The sequence below is a fragment of the Amphiprion ocellaris genome, chromosome 16, assembly GCF_022539595.1.
Source record: "Amphiprion ocellaris isolate individual 3 ecotype Okinawa chromosome 16, ASM2253959v1, whole genome shotgun sequence".
NCBI lineage: Eukaryota > Metazoa > Chordata > Actinopteri > Pomacentridae > Amphiprion > Amphiprion ocellaris.
This window is the reverse complement of record NC_072781.1, coordinates 33,945,614-33,956,460: the sequence shown is the minus strand read 5'-3', so window position 1 is coordinate 33,956,460 and position 10,847 is coordinate 33,945,614. Positions and strand designations below refer to the sequence as shown.

General features: G+C 45.2%; 1 protein-coding gene across 4 annotated transcripts in view; it reads right to left on the bottom strand.

Moving 5' to 3' along the window:
- Nucleotides 1-10,847, bottom strand: part of ninl (ninein-like) — a 49,386-nt gene that overhangs the window by 21,533 nt on the left and 17,006 nt on the right. For all 4 annotated transcript variants that reach the window (XM_055018382.1, XM_055018383.1, XM_055018385.1 and 1 more), the window contains 5 exons: nucleotides 5,352-5,488; nucleotides 3,600-3,740; nucleotides 2,068-2,242; nucleotides 1,873-1,983; nucleotides 366-452 (listed from right to left, as the gene is read on the bottom strand). In XM_055018382.1, coding sequence (XP_054874357.1) covers nucleotides 366-452; nucleotides 1,873-1,983; nucleotides 2,068-2,242; nucleotides 3,600-3,740; nucleotides 5,352-5,488 — 651 coding nt within the window. The remainder of the gene's footprint in view (nucleotides 1-365; nucleotides 453-1,872; nucleotides 1,984-2,067; nucleotides 2,243-3,599; nucleotides 3,741-5,351; nucleotides 5,489-10,847) is intronic.

The window sequence follows — 10,847 nt, the reverse complement described above, 5'->3', positions numbered from 1 at the left end:
GAACCCGTCAGGTAATCACAGCTGCAGGTATCAGCTGCTCTCACCTTGATCTTCTGTCCGAGCAACATGAGGCGTTCAGGTGCACAAACACAAACGGACATTAAAACCTGCCTCACACACACCTGGTTCTGCTGCACATCATTAAAGATACACAGAAAAGTAAATGCCTTAAGTAGTTTTTATTTATTAGTTTAAATTTGAGTAAATAAATGAGCAGCTCCTGGCTGCAGAGATCACTGCTAAATGTAAACTAAAACTGTCTCAGCAGATTTATTGAGCTGAACATTAGAGATGATGTCGTTTTGACAGTGAATATGCGTGTTTCATGTATGTGACTTCTGACACGGAGACAGCTGATCCCTTACCCTGCACTGCAGCTCGTACTCTCTGACGATCTCGGAGAACCCCTCCTCATGAGTCGGACCAGCGCCGGCCGGGTCCAAGCTGCCAAACTGTCAATCAAAAAAAAACAAACAACTGCCAATCAATCGATCAATCAATGACTCAATCAACAGAAGCTGCAGCTGGTCTGAAGTGAATGGTGGTCGACAGCAGAAAAGAAGAGAAGTCAGAGAGGAAACTGGTATTAATCATTTATCAGCTTCAAGGAGGAGAAACATCAGAGATCACATAACACACACTAAAACACACACACTAAAACACACACACACACTAAAACACACACACACACTAAAACACACACACACACCTTAACACACACACACACACACACACACACACACACACACACACACACACCTTAACACACACACACACACACACACACACACACACACACACACACACACTAAAACACACTTACACACACACTAAAACACACACACACACACACACACACACACACACACACACCTTAACACACACACACACACACACACACACACACACACACACACACACACACACACACACTAAAACACACTTACACACACACTAAAACACACACACACAGTGTCTGCATTTAGTGTTATTTTGTGTGTATTTAGTGTTATTGTGTGTGTATTTAGTGTTATTGTGTGTGCATTTAGTGTTGTGTGTATTTAGTGTTATTTTGTGTGTATTTAGTGTTATTGTATATGTGTTTAGTGTTATTGTGTGCATTTAGTGTTATTGTGTGTGCATTTAGTGTTGTTGTGTGTATTTAGTGTTATTTTGTGTGTATTTAATGTTATTTTGTGTGTATTTAGTGTTATTGTGTGTGTATTTAGTGGTGTTGTGTGTATTTAGTGTTATTGTTTGTGTATTTATTGTTATTGTGTGTGTATTTAGTGTTATTGTGTGTGTATTTAGTGTTATTGTGAGTGTATTTAGTGTTATTGTGAGTGTATTTAGTGTTATTGTGTGCATTTAGTGTTATTGTGTATTTATTGTTATTGTGTGTGTATTTAGTGTTATTGTGTGTGTATTTAGTGTTATTGTGTGTGTGTATTTAGTGTTATTGTGTATGTATTTAGTGTTATTGTGTATTTATTGTTATTGTGTGTGTATTTAGTGTTATTGTGAGTGTATTTAGTGTTATTGTGTGAATTTAGTGTTATTGTGTGTGTATTTAGTGTTATTGTGTGTGTCTGTCCCCCCGTCGTATCGCCACCTTCTCTCGGTGGAGGGTTTGAGTGTCTCTGTGATCCTGGGAGCTATAATCAGGGATGAGAATGACAAATGGAAAAAAACTCGGAAAATGTCTGCCGAAGCCCACTGTGTGTTGTGTTACTGTGTGTTGTGTTATTGTCTGTAGTGTGTTGTGTTGTGTTACTGTGTGTTGTGTTATTGTGCTACTGTGTGTTGTGTTATTGTCTGTTGTGTGTTGTGTTGTGTTACTGTGTGTTGTGTTATTGTGTGCTGTGTTGTCACCTTGTCGTGCAGCAGCTGGTCCAAGTCTCTCTGCAGTTTGTTGACTGAACTCTGAGCTTCGTTCAGCTGCAGCTTCACAGAATTCAGTTCTTCCTCCAGACGAAGGTTCTCCTGCAGACAACGTCCGGAAGAAAGGTTCTGTCGGTTCCATTTCCCGGTAAACAGCCTCTGTAGCAGCAGGTAAATCAGTCTCACCTGTTTGCCGCCGTTCAGCTCCTCCCGAAGCTCCGCCTCCTGAGCTCGCAGCAGCTGCAGCTCTTCCTGCATCGTGCTGCGTTCTCGCTCCACCTGCTGCAGCAGCGCCTCGCTCTCCTGCTCCGATTGGCTGCGCAGCGCCGTCAGCCTATCACGGAAGTCCTGCTCCAGGTCTCTGCCAATCACAGAGCAGCTCGTCAGACTCAGCAGGTTACACAGTTTTCAGAGCTTCATCAGGAAAAGAGTTTCTTTGAACCAGTAACTGATTAATCCTGGTTATAGTCCTACCTGATCCTAGTTAAACAGTCCTACCTGATCCTGGTTAAACAGTCCTACCTGATCCTAGTTAAACAGCCCTACCTGATCCTGGTTGTAGTTCTACCTGATCCTGGTTATAGTCCTACCTGATCCTAGTTAAACAGTCCTACCTGATCCTAGTTAAACAGTCCTACCTGATCCTGGTTAAACAGTCCTACCTGATCCTGGTTAAACAGTCCTACCTGATCCTGGTTGTAGTTCTACCTGATCCTGGTTATAGTCCTACCTGATCCTAGTTAAACAGCCCTACCTGATCCTGGTTGTAGTTCTACCTGATCCTTGTTATAATCCTACCTGATCCTAGTTAAACAGTCCTACCTGATCCTAGTTAAACAGTCCTACCTGATCCTGGTTAAACAGTCCTACCTGATCCTGGTTAAACAGTCCTACATGATCCTGGTTGTAGTTCTACCTGATCCTGGTTATAGTCCTACCTGATCTTAGTTAAACAGCCCTACCTGATCCTGGTTGTAGTTCTACCTGATCCTGGTTGTAGTCCTACCTGATCCTGGTTAAACAGTCCTACCTGATCCTAGTTAAACAGCCCTACCTGATCCTGGTTGTAGTTCTACCTGATCCTGGTTAAACAGTCCTACCTGATCCTGGTTAAACAGTCCTACCTGATCCCAGTTAAACAGTCCTACCTGATCCCGGTTAAACAGTCCTACCTGATCCCGGTTAAACAGTCCTACCTGATCCTGGTTAAACAGTCCTACCTGATCCCGGTTAAACAGTCCTACCTGATCCCGGTTAAACAGTCCTACCTGATCCCGGTTAAACAGTCCTACCTGATCCTAGTTAAACAGTCCTACCTGATCCTGGTTAAACAGTCCTACCTGATCCCAGTTAAACAGTCCTACCTGATCCCAGTTAAACAGTCCTACCTGATCCTAGTTAAACAGTCCTACCTGATCCTGGTTAAACAGTCCTACCTGATCCCGGTTAAACAGTCCTACCTGATCCCAGTTAAACAGTCCTACCTGATCCTAGTTAAACAGTCCTACCTGATCCTAGTTAAACAGTCCTACCTGATCTTAGTTAAACAGCCCTACCTGATCCTGGTTGTAGTTCTACCTGATCCTGGTTGTAGTCCTACCTGATCCTAGTTAAACAGTCCTACCTGATCCCAGTTAAACAGTCCTACCTGATCCCAGTTAAACAGTCCTAACTGATCCTAGTTAAACAGTCCTACCTGATCTTAGTTGTAGTCCTACCTGATCCTGGTCTGGTTGAGCGTCTCCATGCTGGCATGTCGGTCGTCCACCTCCCGGACCAGCTGCAGGTTCCTCTGGTCGGCCAGCTCCAGGTCGGCCTTCACCTTGTCTCGCTCCCTGCAGGCCTGATCTGCTGCCTCCCTGAACCAAACAAACCGGAGGCTGAAGTGACGGCTGCTGTGGTTTAAACATTCAAAGTGTGTCTGACGGATCATTTCCTTCACCCTGAACCTCCAAAATCTCCCATCGTGCAATGAGTCCAATTATTCAGACGAGGTCCAAAAGGCAAAACTATCTGTCAAACTTTCATCTGCTTTTAATCAGCTTTGGATCCAGTTTGTTTGTGTTAAATGTCATTATGCTCCCATCAAGTAGGAGGAGCTGTTTATGACAGAAATATGACAGCTTAACTGATGATGACTGTAAATGTAAGGGGTCTGAAATGACTCAAAATGTCTCTGAAGTCACTGAAAAGTTTTGTAAAATTAGAAAGACCTCTAAAATGACTCAAAACTGGTACTAACCTGTACCAAGGGATCAAAAACTTGCTTTAAATTACCCAATTTTATAAAAAATGCTCAAAAATAGTCAAAAGAATAAAATACAACATTGATTTGAAAAAAAATCCAAATTTACAAAAAAAAAATCCAAAAAGACTCGATATTTGTGCAAACTTGTACAAAGTGAAAAGATATTAAAGATATAAAAGATATAAAAGATAATATTTGTCCAATCTGACCCAAAAAAATCACATAAACTTGTAGAAAATTACTTAAATTTCTACAAAACAACTAAAGAAATGATTAAAATCTGCCTAAAATTACTCAAAAAATTACCCAAAATCATTGAAATGTGTCTTAAAGTGCTTAAAAAATGACTAATTAAATTAGGTTCAATAACATTGTTTGGAGTTTTCTGGTCTTCAGAACCAAACCAGCTGAAGTTTTTTTTTAAAAAAAAAAAGGATAAAATCTTCTGGTTTCACAGTTAAATATGGAGCCTTAATGCTGCAGGTTGGTGTGATAAAAAATGATTAAAAATAAGACTTCAAGACATTTTATAAATTAAATAGAACGTACCGACACCACGTTAGCAGCTGATTAAACAGGAACAGATGATTTATGTGGAACTCCTGCATGTTTGTGACATTTTTCTGCATTTAAATCATTAAAATAGGACTTTATTAACTAAATTTAGGGATCTGTGGACGATATAATAGCAGCAGATTTAATTATCTGCTTTTAAATCATATAAAATAAGACATTTTGAGAGTTTTTTTTGTGAACTCACTGCAAGTTAATGAGATTTTTCTACCTGTAAATAATTAAAAATTACATTTTGTGAGTTTTTTGGTGAAACTCCTGCAGGTTAATGAGATTTTTCTACCTTTAAATGAATAAAAATAAGACATTTTATGAACTAAATTTAGGGACCTGTGGAAAATACAATAGCAGCAGATTTAATTTTCTGCTTTTAAATTATTAAAAATAAGACATTTGATGAGATTTTTGGTGAAACTCCTGCAGGATAATGAAACTGTTCTACCTTTAAATGATTAAAAATAAGATTTATGCACTAAATTCAGGGACCTGTGGATGCTACAATAACAGCAGATCGATTTTTTTTTACCTTAAATTCTTAAAAATATGATTTTATTAGTCTTTTGTTGAAACTCCTGCAGGTTGATGAGATTTTTCTACCTTCAGATGATTAAAAATCAGACGTTTCGTGAGTTATTTTGCTGAAACTCACTGTAGGTGCTGGATCTCGTTCTTGTAGGAGATGAGCGCCACCTGGTGGATGCCATTGCCGCTGACCAGCAGCTCATTATCCAGGGCCAGAGTCAGATCTGTCAGACTGAGACGCTCCTCCAGAGGAAAGTCCAGCGTCTGCAGGGACACAAACAGCACAGAAACCTTCATTTATACAGGTTCTATCAGCTTTATTAAAACTAGAACAGCCTCCAGTCTTTCACAATAATTTATCTATTTAATCTCTTTTAATTCTTAATCGTTTCTGGTAGAGGTCTGAAGAAGACATTTGTGCATTTAGAAGTCTAAACTATCTAATTTATTGACCTCCATGTAAATGTAGGACACTGAATACACAGCTTTAGCCTTTTGCAGTAAATCTCCTGAAATTATTGAAAATATGCCAAAAAAATAAGTCAAGTCGAAAATGACAAACTCGCACAAAATCCCTCGAAATGGGTCCAAAATGATTAAAACTGAGTAAAACAACTCACGACTTTTCAAACATGATTGAAAAACACTTCCGAAAATAAGGTCAAAATGACTATAAGCTGTTCCAGACGACTCAAAACATGTCTAAAATGACTCAAAATCTCCCTGAAATGACAGAAATTAGTTCAAAATGACTGAAATCTGTTGAAAACAACTCAGTGTGTTAAAAAGCCAAAATAATCTCCAGCATGTGGCAGCGTCCACACAGCAGGAGGCATCAGAGGGTATTTATTCTGATCAGTTTATCGTGTGAAGCTCCGTCTGGTTCTGGAGGAGGAATGATGAGGAGGAACGAGGAGGAATGATGAGGAGGAACGAAGAGGAATGATGAGGAGGAACGAAGAGGAGGAACGAGGAGGAATGAGGAAGAGGAATGAGGAGGAGGAACGAGGAGGAGGAACGAGGAGGAATGATGAGGAGGAACGAGGAGGAATGATGAGGAGGAACAAGGATGAGGAGGAACGAGGAGGAGGAACGAGGAGGAATGATGAGGAGGAACGAGGAGGAGGAACGATGAGGAGGAACGAGGAGGAATGATGAGGAGGAACGAGGAGGAATGATGAGGAGGAACGAGGAGGAATGATGAGGAGGAACGAGGAGGAGGAACGAGGAGGAACGATGAGGAGGAACGAGGAGGAACGAGGAGGAGGAACGAGGAGGAATGAGGAGGAGGAATGAGGAGGAGGAACGAGGAGGAGGAACGAGGAGGAATGATGAGGAGGAACGAGGAGGAATGATGAGGAGGAACAAGGATGAGGAACGAGGAGGAGGAACGAGGAGGAATGATGAGGAGGAACGAGGAGGAGGAACGATGAGGAGGAACGAGGAGGAATGAGGAGGAGGAACGAGGAGGAATGAGGAGGAGGAATGAGGAGGAGGAACGAGGAGGAGGAACGAGGAGGAATGAGGAGGAGGAACGAGGAGGAGGAACGAGGAGGAATGATGAGGAGGAACGAGGAGGAATGATGAGGAGGAACAAGGATGAGGAACGAGGAGGAGGAACGAGGAGGAATGATGAGGAGGAACGAGGAGGAGGAACGATGAGGAGGAACGATGAGGAGGAACGAGGAGGAATGAGGAGGAGGAACGAGGAGGAGGAACGAGGAGGAATGATGAGGAGGAACGAGGAGGAATGATGAGGAGGAACGAGGAGGAGGAACGAGGAGGAATAATGAGGAGGAACGAGGAGGAATGATGAGGAGGAACGAGGAGGAATGATGAGGAGGAACGAGGAGGAGGAACGAGGAGGAATGATGAGGAGGAACGAGGAGGAATGAGGAGGAGGAATGAGGAGGAATGATGAGGAGGAACGAGGAGGAATGATGAGGAGGAACAAGGATGAGGAACGAGGAGGAGGAACGAGGAGGAATGATGAGGAGGAACGAGGAGGAGGAACGATGAGGAGGAACGAGGAGGAATGAGGAGGAGGAACGAGGAGGAATGAGGAGGAGGAATGAGGAGGAGGAACGAGGAGGAGGAACGAGGAGGAATGATGAGGAGGAACGAGGAGGAATGATGAGGAGGAACAAGGATGAGGAACGAGGAGGAGGAACAAGGAGGAATGATGAGGAGGAATGAGGAGGAAGAACGATGAGGAGGAACGAGGAGGAATGAGGAGGAGGAACGAGGAGGAGGAACGAGGAGGAATGATGAGGAGGAACGAGGAGGAATGATGAGGAGGAACGAGGAGGAGGAACGATGAGGAGGAACGAGGAGGAATGAGGAGGAGGAACGAGGAGGAATGAGGAGGAGGAATGAGGAGGAGGAACGAGGAGGAGGAACGAGGAGGAGGAACGAGGAGGAATGATGAGGAGGAACGAGGAGGAATGATGAGGAGGAACGAGGATGAGGAACGAGGAGGAGGAACGAGGAGGAATGATGAGGAGGAACGAGGAGGAGGAACGAGGAGGAATGATGAGGAGGAACGAGGAGGAATGAGGAGGAGGAATGAGGAGGAATGATGAGGAGGAACGAGGAGGAACGAGGAGGAATGATGAGGAGGAACGAGGAGGAATGATGAGGAGGAACGAGGAGGAATGATGAGGAGGAACGAGGAGGAATGAGGAGGAGGAATGAGGAGGAGGAACGAGGAGGAGGAACGAGGAGGAATGATGAGGAGGAACGAGGAGGAATGATGAGGAGGAACAAGGATGAGGAACGAGGAGGAGGAACGAGGAGGAATGATGAGGAGGAACGAGGAGGAGGAACGATGAGGAGGAACGAGGAGGAATGAGGAGGAGGAACGAGGAGGAATGAGGAGGAGGAATGAGGAGGAGGAACGAGGAGGAGGAACGAGGAGGAATGATGAGGAGGAACGAGGAGGAATGATGAGGAGGAACAAGGATGAGGAACGAGGAGGAGGAACGAGGAGGAATGATGAGGAGGAACGAGGAGGAGGAACGAGGAGGAGGAACGATGAGGAGGAACGAGGAGGAATGAGGAGGAGGAACGAGGAGGAGGAACGAGGAGGAATGATGAGGAGGAACGAGGAGGAATGATGAGGAGGAACGAGGAGGAATGATGAGGAGGAACGAGGAGGAATGATGAGGAGGAACGAGGAGGAGGAACGAGGAGGAATGATGAGGAGGAACGAGGAGGAATGAGGAGGAGGAATGAGGAGGAACGAGGAGGAATGATGAGGAGGAACAAGGATGAGGAACGAGGAGGAGGAACGAGGAGGAATGATGAGGAGGAACGAGGAGGAGGAATGATGAGGAGGAACGAGGAGGAATGAGGAGGAGGAACGAGGAGGAATGAGGAGGAGGAATGAGGAGGAGAAACGAGGAGGAGGAACGAGGAGGAATGATGAGGAGGAACGAGTAGGAATGATGAGGAGGAACAAGGATGAGGAACGAGGAGGAACGAGGAAGAATGATGAGGAGGAACGAGGAGGAGGAACGATGAGGAGGAACGAGGAGGAATGAGGAGGAGGAACGAGGAGGAATGATGAGGAGGAACGAGGAGGAGGAACGAGGAGGAATAATGAGGAGGAACGAGGAGGAATGATGAGGAGGAACGAGGAGGAATGATGAGGAGGAACGAGGAGGAGGAACGAGGAGGAATGATGAGGAGGAACGAGGAGGAGGAACGAGGAGGAATGATGAGGAGGAACGAGGAGGAAAGATGAGGAGGAACGAGGAGGAATGAGGAGGAGGAATGAGGAGGAACGAGGAGGAATGATGAGGAGGAACAAGGATGAGGAACGAGGAGGAGGAACGAGGAGGAATGATGAGGAGGAACGAGGAGGAGGAACGATGAGGAGGAACGAGGAGGAGGAACGAGGAGGAATGAGGAGGAGGAATGAGGAGGAGGAACGAGGAGGAGGAACGAGGAGGAATGATGAGGAGGAACGAGGAGGAATGATGAGGAGGAACAAGGATGAGGAACGAGGAGGAGGAACGAGGAGGAATGATGAGGAGGAACGATGAGGAGGAACGATGAGGAGGAACGAGGAGGAATGAGGAGGAGGAACGAGGAGGAGGAACGAGGAGGAATGATGAGGAGGAACGAGGAGGAATGATGAGGAGGAACGAGGAGGAGGAACGAGGAGGAATGATGAGGAGGAACGAGGAGGAATGATGAGGAGGAACGAGGAGGAATGATGAGGAGGAACGAGGAGGAGGAACGAGGAGGAATGATGAGGAGGAACGAGGAGGAATGAGGAGGAGGAATGAGGAGGAACAAGGATGAGGAACGAGGAGGAGGAACGAGGAGGAATGATGAGGAGGAACGAGGAGGAGGAACGATGAGGAGGAACGAGGAGGAATGAGGAGGAGGAACGAGGAGGAATGAGGAGGAGGAATGAGGAGGAGGAACGAGGAGGAGGAACGAGGAGGAATGATGAGGAGGAACGAGGAGGAATGATGAGGAGGAACAAGGATGAGGAACGAGGAGGAATGATGAGGAGGAATGATGAGGAAGAACGAGGAGGAGGAACGATGAGGAGGAACGAGGAGGAATGAGGAGGAGGAACGAGGAGGAATGATGAGGAGGAACGAGGAGGAATGATGAGGAGGAACGAGGAGGAGGAACGAGGAGGAATGATGAGGAGGAACGAGGAGGAATGATGAGGAGGAACGAGGAGGAATGATGAGGAGGAACGAGGAGGAATGAGGAGGAGGAATGAGGAGGAATGATGAGGAGGAACGAGGAGGAACGAGGAGGAATGATGAGGAGGAACGAGGAGGAATGATGAGGAGGAACGAGGAGGAGGAACGAGGAGGTACGATGAGGAGGAACGAGGAGGAATGAGGAGGAGGAATGAGGAGGAATGATGAGGAGGAATGATGAGGAGGAACGAGGAGGAACGAGGAGGAATGATGAGGAGGAACGAGGAGGAGGAACGAGGAGGAATGATGAGGAGGAACGAGGAGGAATGAGGAGGAGGAACGAGGAGGAATGATGAGGAGGAACGAGGAGGAGGAACGAGGAGGAATGAGGAGGAATGATGAGGAGGAATGAGGAGGAGGAATGAGGAGGAGCAGCGTCTGGTTTGGGGAAAGCCTCAGAGGAAACCACAGCTGATGATGGTGGTTTGGCTCCAGTCAGTAAAATACCAAACTGTGGAACTTTCAAGAAAAGAGCAGAAACAAAGAGGATGAAGGTCAGAGAAAAGTCCAGTCAGAGTTTCAGAACTGGTCCAGCAGCTCATCTAACAACCGACCAGAACACCAGAGCATCTACAGATTAGAAACAGGAGAGCTGTTCCTGGAAAATAAATAAAACTATGGTGAAAAACATTTAAAGTTTCACAATAAAAATGAAGCAAAACTAAAAAACTGAACAAAAACATCTCAAAACTTGAATTCTGAAGAGATGTTTAAAGTTTGTTTAATTTAATAAAAAAATGCCTCAAAAGAGGAGGAATGAGGAGCAGGAATGAGTAGCAGGAATGAGGAGGAATATCAAGAATCCTGATATTTCATCAGAATCTCTTTATTCTATGTGTACAACAAAACATCTGCTGAAAATAAACCGTTGGCTCCAAACAGATTCCGGAAAAAAA